The sequence below is a fragment of the Lepisma saccharinum genome, chromosome 3, assembly GCF_977018435.1.
Source record: "Lepisma saccharinum chromosome 3, izLepSacc3.1, whole genome shotgun sequence".
Lineage (NCBI taxonomy): Eukaryota > Metazoa > Arthropoda > Insecta > Zygentoma > Lepismatidae > Lepisma > Lepisma saccharinum.
The window spans coordinates 30,411,316-30,426,865 of NC_139231.1; the positions used below are offsets into that span (position 1 = coordinate 30,411,316).

A 15,550-nucleotide genomic window follows, 5' to 3' on the forward strand; every position below is an offset into this window, starting at 1 on the left:
CAACAATAACATTTCGAAGAACTACAGATATATATAGTAAAACGAACTATTCCCACAAAAAAGGAGAAAGAACATTTTATTGACAAGAAGTTAAGGGAGATATTTATTACAATTATGTCACAACGTAATTTTCAAATTGAAAAAGAGGTAAGCATGAATCGACAAAATCAATTTTATTATACGGTGTTATAATAGCCTACTTGATTTTTTTGTGGTTGAATTTTTCAGATTATTGAATTTTAGAAATAAATAACAAAAATTTCATATTTTTCACTGATCATTGTTTTTCATCGTTCACCCCCCCCCCCCTCCAAATTGTAACTGCCCCATTTAGTGCGACTTTTGAAATATATAAAACTTTATATTATAGGTGTACTTTAGTAAAATTAAACTACTATTTTAAGGAAGAAAAATATGTCGCTACACTTCAAAAAGAATATAAGAGAAAGAGTTCAGTACGCTTAAAGAGGTTTGAGTTTTTTCTGCTTGTTTGCATGTGCAAATTTAAATGGATTGAAAGGTAAATGATTTGAGTGACGTCTGTGTGAGGTTGCACACTTGACGCTCAATAGAGAAATTTCACTCGTCTGATAGATGTCGCAACATTCCACTTTCTCTGGATTCTAGATGGAACTCTGCTACGGCTACCACAAGTTATAATAAAATAGTCAAAAACGTGTTACGACTCTATCGTAGTCCTTAACATCATAAAGTGACAATTTTTTCATCACAATGTCACAACGTACAGCAAAGAAGTTAGTGGTAGAAATAGAAATAGTTATATATGAATCGGGAATTTAGTCGCTCGTTTGATTAACTTTAGCCAGCTGGTGTTCAAGTACACCTACCAGGACAGAAATGGCGGCTCTGGTGGCAGGTGTACAGTATGGATTGTCATCGCAGGGGAATTTTCATGATAATAAGTCCTTGATATTTGTAAAGCTCACTGATTCTGCACTCAGATCGATAGAGGAATACATAAGGAACAAGGTAAGTGATTTTATATTTCATAAAAATAACCATGCTGGTAAAAAATGAGTGTAATATGTGACTACGTTCGTCGTCTGCAAGAAACACCAGTTGCAATTTCATGTCGCCATATTTTCTATTAGTAATAGTTGCGAAGGGGGATTTGTGTTTACATTGATAATGTTTGCATTATCATTCGTTGTTTTGATTTTGTCCGTTGAACATATTGGGTGGTTTATATAAGAGAAAAACAAGATAGGAAAGCACTGAAGGTGCGCCACGTCAACAGGTTAGATTTGAATCCTCGTCCTGTTTTCGTTTGTAAATTTGCTGAATGTCTAAACAACATAAAATACGTGATGAAATAATGTACTAAATGATGACTGGTCATTTTCATGAAACCAGCACGTGTTTTAAAGCCTGTAAAATAACTTGAAATATCGGTATATTTCTGTAAAAAGATTTTCAACGTATTCGTTCTTTGATATATCTTTAAGGTTTTCCCCCTTGAACAGGGGGTGGAATTCAATTTTTTGTTTATTCATTACTATCGCTAATTTAAAATCATCCTTGCAAAATTGTTTACGAGTTAGCAAACCTACATCTGCTGTTATTCATAACATCCAAAATAGGTGACGGCCATATTTGGATTGGTGTCCAGTCGAGTGTGTCTCAAAGGATCGGATTATTTTATTTGATCGGAGGTTATTTGATTATTAGAAGTTGTAGTACAAATATTTCAGTAGTAGTACCTTTCAGTGGCAAATATTACGCTTCCAGAGTTGATTTTTCTCAATTGCAGTTGTGATTGAAGTTAGGCCTAACATGTTCTAATTAGGTCTCATGCCTATTGGCAGCTTATTAGGGCTTAGAAAGGAATTTACATACAAATGGAATGCTGTTACTCTCTAAGAATGATCTAGTGAAGCTGTATACAATGAACATTTGTACATGGTGTATATTGATGTTTACAATGTGTGAAATTCATCAGTACAATATATATAAACAGCCTTTGCTATGAGATATTGTTTCTGGGTACTCACAATGAAAGTGTTTTTCTTTCATTTTGAAATATGATCAAGAGCGAAAGTTTCCATTAACATCGTTACAAATAAAGTATGGGATATTACAGTGTTTCCACAAAAAAAATTCTATGCAGCGTGCCATGCAGTTAAGTTTTTGGTACAATTTGAAATGAAATGTTCTCTTGCATATATATTTGATCAGCTCCAAATCGATTTTGTTATGTGCATACAGCCACATTCATTTGTCTGTTGTCTAAACTTCTGTAGATATTTATAAAGTGGGCAACAGAAATACAATATTTATTTACGAATAATTTGTTTTTTTGGTACTTGTTTACTATCCTTCGGACACATTTATTTTTACAGAAGAAACTACTTACCGTAATAAGTTCCTGTAGCATTGTCGAACATCGGGAAGGTGGTTTGTGTGATGTGGGAATGTTTCATAGCTGAAATTCATGTTGTTCGTTGAAAATTAATTCTTCGACGGAGAATAGCTAGCCCATGATCCATTGGCACGTGGATAGGTTAGTTCTGTTAGGTTAGGAAACATAGTTAAAATTTGGTGTTGTTTTAGTATCAGGATCTAGAAATTGGAAATAATTGCGAACCATTGGCGCGTGGTTAGGTTAATTGTGTTAGGTTAGGATACATAGTTAAAATTTTGTGTCGTGTTAGTATCAGGATCTAGAAATTGGAAACTATTCCTCACAATTGAATAGTTACCGACTGTTATAAATGTGAGGTGATACATTTACATCTCACTTGGCCACCATTACATCTGCACTCGTGACCTAGAGTTTGTTTCTGATTAGTTATGCTAAGAAAAATGCTACGGAAATAGAACCGATTCTATCCTTGAGAAATGCCATGAAATGTTCCATGGCATCTGAAATGCCAATAGTTTTTCACTTTACACAGTACCATTTTGGTCATGGTATAAATGTTAAGAAAAATGCTTTCATCCAAAGTGGCCCTAACAATGCTGTAAGGCTTTTATTTCTTGTAAGGTATTAGCATGAGGCGTTGAGTATTGGATTAAATTGTGTAAAAATGTATATCCTTGAATTAATAATATTCTAATATTATATACATGTATATATATATACATATATATATATATATACATATATATTCCTTTGCATACTTCAGAAACTAAATGTATTTCTACAAAATGAGACTGTTGGTATTCTGGTCGATTCACAACTTTTGGGAACCGTTGGTTTTGCTGTAAGTGTTCAGTAGATGTGGCTGAATCTTTTTGATTTCAGTACATTGTCGGATATTCTTGATTTCTTAATTGCTGCTTTCTTTAGACGTTGTGTATTGTGTACTAGCTTATAAATTGTTATTTCCTTGGAGTAAATGCAGACTATATATATTGTGCAATTGTTGCTCCACAGTTGTAGGAGAATAACTACAAAGTGGCTCATAATGCTTATGGTATTTTTGTCTTAATTTTCTTCTTATCCGTGTAAAATGCATGTGGTGATGATCTGAATACATTGTCTATTCATGGTAAGTGTTGATAGTGTGTGGACTAAGTTAAATCTCTTTGGAAAGAAGGAGCTATAATATCTTATCTCTTATCGAATATCTTATCTTTTATCATATCCAAGTGATATTCAGTTCCCAAGTTCCTTTTGTTTTATTGCAATTTCATCATTCTACAAATGCAATTTTTACATGGTTCGATTTTGATGTATGTCTGTTAACACATACTCGGGAGTTTTAACGATTACTTAAGATTTTGTTCAATATATGGTTAGGTTAGGCAGGTTAGGTTCCCTTAGCATTTACTTCTACATTCATTCCCGTGCTTCTACGATATTTACTGTCGCTTGTCGATGGAGAATATCTTGTCCATGAGAAGTGGGTAAGGTAATTTTCAACATAAATAACTTTTTTTGAGTCCAAACAGTGCTCATTACTTTAATAAAGGTTCAAATTTCGTGTGACAATGATTTCCAAAATTCTACAATAATTAGTTTTTGTGCTAGGAGAAGTCATAATACAATCAGAACCGTTACCGTAACAACATTTACCACAGCTGCAGTGAAACACTATTTTATTTTCCAAGAAACATGTGTAATAAGATGTGTTTATGTATTTGATGGGGCCTGACTTTCACATACAGTGATGAATAAATGATAGAATGATGTAATATGTCTACTAGTTTCAACCCATGAACACCAGGATCATTAAGACAAGTATAATATAACATTTGTAATTGTACCAATAAGTATTGTAATAGTAGTAGTAACATGGAAAATTTCCACATTTTTAGGAAATTTAAGAATTTTCATATTCTATGATCTCTTTTGGTTAGACATTTCTGTTGCACAGTACACAAATTTGGGTGTATATGAACGATGTTCTGCTTATTAGCTATGGTTTCTATGTGGAGAATGTTTTGGAGTTACCGTATATATTACACGAACACTTTAAAACTGATTTTTTATAATGCCTGTATACATCAGTCTGAAAATAGCGATTGACCACCAGGAATACCGTCAGTGGTATACTATACAGTGAAACGTCAGAAAATGTGTGGACTAAATGCCTTCCTGTGACATAAACTATCGGCCCTAGTACCATGGCTTTCATGATAGGATTTCAAAATATGATGGTGGATCCGTAGTAAGAGATATGTCTAGATTGTTTGGAAGTCTTGAAATGGTATTTCATTGCGGTGTTGATTATTTAACGTAACATTTATTGTCTCAAAGCTTTCCTGGTTACAATGATGATGGAATTCTGGGGCTCTTGACTGACTGTACCCATTCCAGAATTGTTGTATTCATTTTAAGTTGATAGATTTTGATGCTTTATGTAATAGAATGGTTTCATGGTTCGGAAACTATAAATAATCGAGATGTTTGATGCTAGATATGGCCCGCATAAGTGGAAATCTCCTATCCTGGAGAACTGCTGTAGTTTATTATTAAAAACTGATTGTATGCATAATGAAATAAATAAAAAAACAACGTACAAATGACAATCTTAGCATTCCTAACAATAGTTTCAATTATATTTTGATTTTGTTTGTTTTCAGTTCTTTGTGTTTGATTTACTTTCATGCATTTTAATGTAACATAATTATTATTTATTGTAAAAAATACTGAGTTTCACTATTAATGATTTTGTTTTTATGAAGCTGTAGACATCTCTCTCCTGTCGGATGTAATTTTGAATTGTTGTGTTGGGTATATTCACTTGCACAAGGTCTTCAGGCTGGACTGCTAAGATAACTGTAGTACTTTACTTCATTATATCTAAGGTTACCAGATCACTTTTAGGAAAAAGTAGGACATGCTGCCCCAAAATGTAGGACACAAACCATTCTCAGTAAATAATAAACATTGTAGGACATGTTAGCAAATAATGTAAATTGACACAATTTCAGTTTAAAACAATAATGATATTTTGGTACTTATATCATCTCGGGACAACACCTCTCACTTGTTTATTTAGTCATTTTTGACATTCGTACTTACCTATTGTGCATTGCGAAACATTGTTTAGGGTGTCATTTTGCTTTTCTCATGAAAATAATGTCAATATCAGTAATTATTGTTCGTCCTTTTTTTTGCTTCCATAACATACAATATGGCGGACACAGCTTCAGTAGCGTTGTGGATGAGTGGGTTTACAGTGTTTCCAACCTTCTTAACTGAAAAATGCCCCACAAACCATTAACGGTAAGGTTTGCTTAGGTTAGGCAAATAGTTAAAATTTGGGGTCGTAGTAATATCGGGAATGTATATACATCTTCTTGCAAAACAATGGCATGGTTGGAAACACTGACAGGAGGTTACGTCATCAAACGTGTGCAACATCTGGATCACGTAGAGGAAGCAAAGAACAGCAATGGCAATTGTACATCGGAATAGAGATTTTTCGTGAAAAACACATGAATTCCCAGTCAAACAGATTCAAGGATGAAAGAAAATACCTCCATGAACTTTCAAAATGCTAGAGAAACTCATTTCAGTGAGTACTTTCTTGTGTAAAAATGAAGAAATCCGTTGTCCCGAGATGATATTGTTATCGATATTTTTTATGATTTCTTACATATAAAATTCCAAAATTTGTAATCAATATTAAACAACTTACTACACTTGAGTCTCACTTCTCAAGAGATGCCAATTTTTCTTAAAATTCCAGGTTTAGTCTAAAATAGAAACTCTGAACAGTCAAACTCTCTGAAATTATACCGAACCTGTCCCAAACCTTTTAAAGCATAAGAATAACAGCCACCCATGGTGCAACAGCCTTTGATAGCCAATACTTAACTACCAACTATCAGCCTCAGTGGAGGTTAGCGATCAGCCAACCTGTTAAGGGTGATCTGTTGTCATCATGACAAACCTCCAGTTCTTGTAGGTTCCATGACTAAGTTTTGCTACTCTTTTGTAGCTCCCTGGTTTCCTCACGATTGTGGGTGGCAACAGGTCCCATACACAGGCCAAAATCTCAGGAGAAAAGTTGTTGTGATTCCCCCAGGAGGCTCAAATTGGTGCATGTCACATAGCTCTAGCCCAAAGCGTGGTGTCTTATACCGCACAGCGGAACTTTTACAGGCTCTATAAAGATTTCTCTAGTCAAAATTCTCCCTCAACACTTTTATTATGACCTGGAATGGCAAACAAATATTATTCTTTGCTTTCAAACTGAGAAAAAAATCCGTGAATGAAAGTTGTTTACATCTCTGCCAAATCTCTTGCCATTGTCATAGCAATGAAACTGTTTCCTCTTGAAGGGAGCCTTTAGAGAGTGTTGCAGAAGGTTGAAGATGCAGAGTGAGGACGATCATGTGTGAACAATATTTTTTTTTCTTCTGTAGTCTCTGGGCTACGCTATAGCCGAGGATGTATGCCCCTGCTTGAAATGGTTGCAAATGTTTCATTTGGGGTGGTTTCTAGTTCAATGACTTTGTTCTCTACTCCCCCAACCTGTTTTACAGTCAAAACTATTGGATAAGAATGGGGGACACCTTGTAGGATTACTTCCATCAGTATAAAGCCCAAAGCAAGAAATTCCACTTGGGCATTGAGCAGTGCCATCAACTGAATGTGATCCCAAAACTTTGTTGAAGCTATACTTCACTCTTTGTTCTATCACAACACACTTTTTTGTTAATGCAATGTCCAAATCAAAATAAATGTCACTATTGAGTTTGGGAGTGCAGTTCATAGACTCGTAACTTGTATGATTTCTCCTTGTTGAACTAAAACATGCTTTTTCTGAATTCCAATTATGTGACGCTCAAAAAGTTGGTACATGTCCAGGAAAAAAAGGCATCTGGTAACCCTAAAATCCTGGTCCACACGTAATGTTTTATCATCAGTCTTACATGATAATGTCAGATGGATCAAACAAGACATTACATGTGGACATCAAGTTTGACGTCTTGCGTGAACTGAATGACGTTTGACTACTTTTGCAAAGATGGATGTAATGGAGCTTTGTGTCAAACTTCTCATAATTTGACACCGGGTCTCATGGTTGTTGGATGAGTAATGTCTTGTTTTTCATTTTTTGTGGTTACTAGCGTTAATAATTTGCAATAGGTGTTCACATCCATACAAAATTAATTATGCCTATCGCCATGTCCTTGCCGTGATTCACAGACATGAGAATTCCTCCCCCCCCCCTCTTTTAAGTAACCACTCTCAAGACCACAGTGAGTGATGCACATTTTTCATTCTCACTGTATACACTGAAATATTATAGTTGTTAATAGTGCTTCATCCATGTTTTTTGGAATGACGGAGAAAAAGCATGAGTGGTGTAGCCAAAGCATTACGTGTGGACCAGGCTTAACCATAACAGATCTCCAAGAGTTACAAACAGCTGAAAACATTCATAAACAACATAGTTCTTACAAACCATACAATATTTCACTTTTGGTGGGAGTACAGTGTGTAAAGGGTAACAAGATTCTTACAGGATACGTACCACATCAGTTCCAGGTAAGCTTTAAGAAGCTAAATTCAGGGATTAATTTTCAGGGTCAGTTGGACTGACCCATTCAATTTCCCTAGATTGTTTCAATTTTCATGTTACATTTTACTGTATTAGCCTGAAAATAAGCTGCACCCTTAAACTTCGAGGGAGGAAAGGAAAATAGACAATCAGAGATTGATGAAAGAAAAATTACCAGTAGCAATTTTATTCTATATATACACACCAAGTTTGTGGAATACAATATGTAGCTATAGAACTTACCTTCAACACATTTATTTTCTTGTTAGGCGTGGTATCAATCTTTATTAACTTTAGTAGTAACAAGAATGTAATCATTTTTCTTAACATAGAGTATACCAGCGCACTGGCATTTACAGATGGTGTTGTTGCATTATTTAGAAATGCACAATTTTTAAATAGCATACGATATGATGACATTTTGTAAAAGCCAGTGTTGTGAATGTAAGCTGCACCTTAATTTTTGACCGTTGAAATTTGGATAAAAAGTGCGGATTATTTTTGGGCCAATATGTGAGATATTGAGTAATCATTTAGAAGTCAGATTGAACACAAGTATAAGGAATTTGTTAGAATACAAGAGATGATTGTGAAAGTAAGTTTGATGTTTGGGGATATTAATTTGTGTGTTGCAGTTCACAAAATGTTAATTTGTGAGAAGTTGTGATGTAAAATTTAGGACACAGAAGTGAACATGCTAGTAAGTTGTCACTGTCTGATGTATTTATTCTTTTTGCATGAAAAATGTTTACATGCGAGATGAAGGAAAGTGTGGAAAAAACTAGGCAATCAAACCTAATAATGCCAGCTTACTCAAACCAGTGGTTGAAGTGAGGGATGATGGTATCCACCAGGTAGCAAACTTTTCGCAAAGAATTCTCCCAGCTGAAATTTTTCATTTCAAGCACAGACTCAAAGTGAATATATAGAAATACCATGAATATCTGTGAGTGTATTAAAAGCATCAGACCATATAGTCTATCCTACCCACATAATCATGTGGAAACAAGATGGAAAGATCGTTCTTCAGAAAAGACTACAAATACAGAAAAGGTGTTCAGTATGTGCTTATTATAGTCATGTATTGACTTTTTTGATTTGTGTTGGAAGCACATGAGTATTGTGATTTTAGAATTAGTCAATTGAAACTTGGGTCAATTCAGCTTAAAAAATTGTCATATTCTCCAAAGTTAATGACATGGTCTCTGAATGTTTCTATTCCTCAGATCTAGTAACTCATTAATACCCATTAATTGTTTTAATTATCTCACAACTTTTAATGAAAACATTCCACTTGTTTCCTAAACTTCTTTTGTGCACATTTTAAAAAAAGGCATGAATGATATTTGGATATCATTTGATAGTTTCTATTTAAACTTTTTCTTGATTATCAGATTGGCTTAAAAACTGAAAGTAAATTTTATGGGCTAGGTTTATGTTTGAGTTCTTGTCTGAGGTTCACTTTATGCACAGATAGGCAAACTGTAGGACTGGAATCCAAAGGGATCCAAACTACTATGTACCCCTACCGGGTATCACACCCATGATCTTTGTCCAGTTAGTGCATTTGCGCCAATAGTTGCAATTAACGCAGGCTGTGTTCCGGGCTTTTCTGCTCAAAGGAATAAAAATTATAAAAATTTCTACACAATAGTTTTTCGAACTGCAAGAAAATTTTATTTGGCTACAATCACAGATTTCTGTGTTCTTCAGTTCAGTTTGCATGTAGAATGCATATTTCCAATTTTATTTTCGTTAAGTTCTGAATGTCTCTCTATCTTTTAGATCAGTAAGCTTTGTTTACACACCCACACACATTCTCTCTTGCACTCTGAGACATGGATATCTCTGTTGGTGTGTAATAATTGTGTTCCTGGCAGGAATAAACTTAATTTTATTTCAAGGTAGTGATGAGGTAAATTGGGTAATAGTACTTGGCATTGTTTGTGAATAATCCAAAATGATTTTTTTAAAATAAAAATATGAAGTGTTAGGGAATGTTTTTTTGTTGCAGTAAAGGTTTTTGCATTTTCTGCTTTAGAAACTAGTGTCTGTTTTCCCATGTTGTAAAGATAGGTTCATTGTGTAGTTCTTTATTTAGTCACAAATTTATGTGCATCGACATAATCTCAAGCACATCAATATTGTACTTTAGATATGTGCATTTATCAGGTTGATTCTTGGTCTTAAGATAAAAGTATTTTTACACAAACCAGCTTTTGTGCTTTCATGGAAATCTTCCTTGTGTATCACATAGTCAAATGCCTTTTTTTTTTTTTCTGATTGACATAAAATGTTTTCTATAGATTTAGCTGGGTATGAATGATTTACTTTGCTGTTCACAAAACATTTACAAAATTTCCACAATATTAGTATTAACCCCAGAAACAAGTGCTTGTATATATTTTGTATCAGTATATTTGCAAATTATTTGCTATCATGATTTTTGTTGGCAAAACTATATTTTACAAAACTCCAATATTTTTCATGCCACCACCATTTTACAGATGATTATTTATGAATATACCACAATGTTTTTAGTAGTTAATGATGAATACAAGAACAAACCAACTTGAAGAGTACCAGAACCCTGAAGAATGCTTGTTCATCACTGTGTCGTCATTGTTAATGCATGATCTTGTTCAATTTCATAACAGTTGCCTTTTGTAAAGGCTGTTCTTAACTTGTTTTGTACACGCCATTTAGTGCAAATACAGTAGAATTGCACTGTTACATTTGTCAGATTTTGTTAAGTAAGGTCATATTACATTGTATTAGGTTGGATTTGGAGAGGTTCCATTGTATTAGATTTTATGTTACTTCAATTTTGTGATCCTTGCATATCATACGTTCCCGCACTGTCATGCAGGTTTACCACTGGAACAAACCCAGAATAATTTCCCAATGTGTAAAAAAAGTTTCATTGATTTCAATATAGCTCAGTGAAAGAAATGTGTTGTATTATTCCTTCATGAGCTTTTATGTATGTAACCAAGTGGTTAAAGCTGTCATGGTTGGTGTGATCTAATCCAGATTGATTGCCAGTGAGAGCTTCAAAATTTTGATGCTACTTGAAAAAAAAATATGTGAACTTAGTCTTGAAAGTTATATTACAGTGATGATTACAAACATGGGTCAAACAACAAAACTGCTTGGCAGGCCTTGGCCTTCTATGGGGTGTTCCACCAAGGAATTGTTTAGTTTTAATATTGCTATATTGGGGGTAGGGGGCTGACATGTCGTTTATTGAGTTTGTTCCTTACCTGTGATGTCATATTTGTCATTATAAGATGTAGATGAAATGATGTCAATCCTTGAAATTTGCTGGCTCCCACAGACTACTGTGTGTTTGACTTTCGATCTTGTCGCAGAAGATCAGTGTATCAAGTTCTGTCCTGAGCATTGTTTGTTAGTGTCCTTTTGTCAATTTCATCAAATCATCATTCTTCCTTATCTGGCACTGACCATGGTGGAGAGATTAGTACAGCATGCTACAATGCCAGGTGTCCCAGATTCGAACCCTGACCTGACCTGACCTTCTTTGTGAGTGTTCATCATCATCGCAATTAGCTAAAAGTGTCAGAAAAGTGAAGTAAAATAAACCAAATCGATCAATCATCCATAACACAATTAACTGAAATGTGGGAGAAAAGCAACATGAAATAACCAACATACAAGTAGTTGAAATCTAATTCTCAAATTAACACTGATCAGTACTTGGAATGTGAAAGAAAAATATGGGTGTTGAAGGATGTATTCGTAATTGGATGAACTAAGTTACTCTGGCTGCTATGAATGAGGTTTTTCATTGTATTTTGGCCATGATGCTTGCCTGCATTTTCATGTTAAGTCCAACAGTGAGGATGGAAGATGATTATGCAAAATAGATGGAAAAAATCACAAGGAAATATCAGCACCATGTCAAATGACTTCTTAATAGACAAAATGTTTGATGATGACATTTGTCCCTATCACTGGAGCTGTTCCATCCTCCATGTTTGTGTGTGTACCTGACTTCACCTGGTAACTACTGACCCCTGACACCACCATAAAATACACCATTGGGTAACACACACACACACACACACTCACTCACTCTGTATGTCAAGTCTTTATGAAATTTTCTCTATAGTTCCTTGTTCATGGCACCCTTTAATTTCAGTGTCTGGGATCTCTAAGATTAATCTGTTGTAGTTTGTAACTAAGTGATATTAGAATGCTTCCTTTGTTTAATATCAAAGTATTGTTGTTGTTATCATTTACACATTGTCATGCTAGACTAACTGGATGTTTAACTTAGGAAACAATAACTGGTGATAAAATCTTATTGTCTTAAATAGTCACACTTGGTGGGACTCAATCATAAAAATAAAGGAAGCAATCACTTGCCATTAAGGCACATGACAACATGAAGTGAAGATTCATAGAAAATGATAAATATAACTTTTATCTAGTATCAGTATTATCTTCTCAGTGGGCATTTGACTTCATATATTTCTTTGGGTCATAATATTTGACATAATATCAGATTTTTTTTTAAGTTTACGACAATGGATTTGCTGTGAGTGTTTTTTTGTGTGCATCTGTACACACACACACACAACATACTTTTTATGCTTGTGATCAACAGAATGCAGTACTGCCTCCCCCTTCTCCCCCACCTTCGAATGAAACTTCAGAACTAAGCAATTGTACATACATATACACATACTCATGTATGAATGTACCACACTGTTTTTTAGTAGCTCTTATGATTAATTTTCATGTTTTTGTTATTTTCTGTTACTTTTGGCTCCTTGCAATGATAAGGATGAGTGGTGATGAAAGTGCCAGACTGGGACTCAAACATGGGGACTTGACTAGTTTCTTAAAGTACAGCATTATACAGGCTGATTGATTTCAGTCATGAATACTATTAAACTAAACTGTTGGGTACAGGCAAGGAACCTCTTCTGAGATATGTTCCTGTGTTAATCGTCCTTTTACGTTGTGCATGTATAAACTTCATTTATGTAAGCTAACGAGGTGTTTTCGGGGTGGCCTACATTCAGTATAATCCTATACAGTTCTGTGTATTCTCTTAGAGTGCCCCTCTAAAGGCTCAGCTTAAATGAATGGGTTTTAAAACTAATATTTTATATCATTGTAAGAACCGGTGCTTGAAGTGGAAATGTCAGGTGAGGTATGTTTGCATGAGCCTTGGCCTAACTAGGTGATATATTTGAGTGGGTATTATCCCCTCATCCCCTACTGCGAGCACTGGTAAGATGCCTATCCATCAATTTACTTTTGTTAGTTTTGTTTGTTGTGTGAGGGGCGCAAATAACCAACGTTTGACAAACTTTAATTTTAAAAATCAATCAATCACCGTTTGAGTACCACGCCACGCAGAATGCCACGCAGATTTTCATTGATGCGTGGTCAGAGCATAGATTCCCATCTATGAATTTTCGAGGAAGTCCAGTGTTGAGGTACAGTGTCATAGAAAATAAATGTTACCATCACATTGAATTTTTTTAGATTATTATAGGCTTAGTGGGTATGCTGTACTCACATGTATGGCATGTGTGATACTTTTTAATTCCTTGATGTATTTAATGATTGAACGATTAAAGTAGTGTATATTGACTACGCTAGCATTTAAAATAATAGTAGCTGGACAAAACGCTTGACAGTGTTGTACAGTTATGGACATTTTTGGGTTCTCTGGGGACCTGAGATAATTGCATTTCAGAAGTGTATGTGATTGTGCATCAGGGAGTGAAATGTTTCTGGTTGACGAAAAACGTCACCTGGATTTGTGGGACATTCGTCTTCTGTTGATTTATAAGTGTTCAAGTTGGATTTGAGTTTTTAAGTCCACTTATGCACAGTAAGTCTAATCTAGACTGGACCTACAGTTTAAAGTGGGATCCGAACTGTGCCTCTACCGGGTATCGAACCCGGGACCCCTTGATTACAAGGCGACGACATTACCACTACGCCATCGGGGAAGCATATGTCGGATATGAGAACCGATTGATGATAGTCTTAGTTGATTGATAAAACTTTTGAACTTTATAAACCACATGGGAAGTGCTTGAGACTATTTCTACCACTGTGTTAGACCATTTATGAAGAAACCCTGTCTGCTAACTCGTGCCTATCAGCGATTTTTAGTGGTCGTAAGACATTATCGCGGTTGTTAGTTTCGGTGCATAGATGTGCGTGTAAAACATTTCCCGATTGACAATTACATCTGTTGGAATAAAGTTCTCGTAATGCACGCTGTAATTATTTTGAACAAGCAGAAATTGCAGTTTGGCGTACTCGTAATCTGTATGGTTACTTTAATACCCCAGTGGATGTCCTGTACCGGACTGATGGAGTTGAGTTTGTGGTGTCCTTATGACAATTCAACGTCGTAAAATAGCGTTGTTGGAGATGTGCGGTCCTGTATTATTGGGCACTTACCTCCAAGTACAATAGGTTACATACGTTGAATGTACGGAGAGTGGGGAATAATTTAGCTGGTTGGTTTAATGTATCGAATCGTCCAATTGCGCAGCGTGAAAAAAGGATCCTCTGGGACGCATTTCTTGTGAATTTACGATTAGACAATTGTCTTCTTATTTTGACATTGTTGCTTCAGGAATTCTTTGGTTGGCTATTCAGGGATCACCCTCCCTTCTTTTTAACGTGGTAGTTGTTTATGCAATCTGGCCGGGCATAGCAGCGCTATGCGTATTAATTTCCCACTTTTCTAAATGACGTGTGCGAGAATTATACACTCCTCACAAAAAAGGTTGGAATATTGTTGCATTAGACAATAGGTGATAGACACGGCCTTGAAATTCATCAACACATGGTATCTGTCTGGTGGACGTTCTCGTCTGTCACCGACATGTGCCACCGTGCCTATCACCTATTGCGAAATATAATAATATTCCAAACTTTTTGTGAAGAATGTATTTTAAGGCGGTCGTGTCAAACTCTTAGATCTCGCTTGCATTTCTATTGCCAAAAGGTAAATTAACTAGAAACTGGAAATTTTGGTGATAAAAAACTGAACTAGAAACGGGAAAAGCTGGACATCATGCATGTTATGCGCTCGCCAGAACTTATTTATAATTTACATATACACTTCTTAGTTTCTTGTAGTGCAATTAAGCACCTAAAATATTGACTTTTCTTTCATCTGCCTTCCATCTTAGTAATGCAGATTGGGAATAACGAAAACTTAGTAAATTTAAAGGGCTGTTTTATATATTTTTAGCTTTTAGATTCTTTAATATGAAGAAAGAGAAGTGTGAATTTATTTATTGCTTCTTTAGCATCTCCAGAACAACTAAATTTTGTTGTATCCTGTCGCTTAGAGGTTGCCTTTGGTGTTCCGAGGCAAGGGTCTTGGGTTCGAACCCCAAGCTTGACATGGCTCAGTTTCGTTCTCTCACGTATTTCACCCATATCTTCGGGACTGGTGACAACTTGTCGCCATAACTTGTTGCGTCAGTCGAATGTGCAACTCTGATTTTTTTTTCACTTCCTGTTTTGTAGCTCTTTGCTCCATGTGTAGTTTACTAAACCAC

The 15,550-nt window shown here is 35.3% G+C and overlaps 1 protein-coding gene across 1 annotated transcript in view; it reads left to right on the plus strand.

Moving 5' to 3' along the window:
- Positions 1 to 658: 658 nt before the first annotated feature.
- Su(Tpl) (Suppressor of Triplolethal) overlaps positions 659 to 15,550 on the plus strand; it is a 203,910-nt gene continuing 189,018 nt past the window's right edge. The window contains exon 1 of the mRNA XM_083118390.1: positions 659 to 990. Coding sequence (XP_082974516.1) covers positions 859 to 990 — 132 coding nt within the window. The 5' untranslated portion in view covers positions 659 to 858. The remainder of the gene's footprint in view (positions 991 to 15,550) is intronic.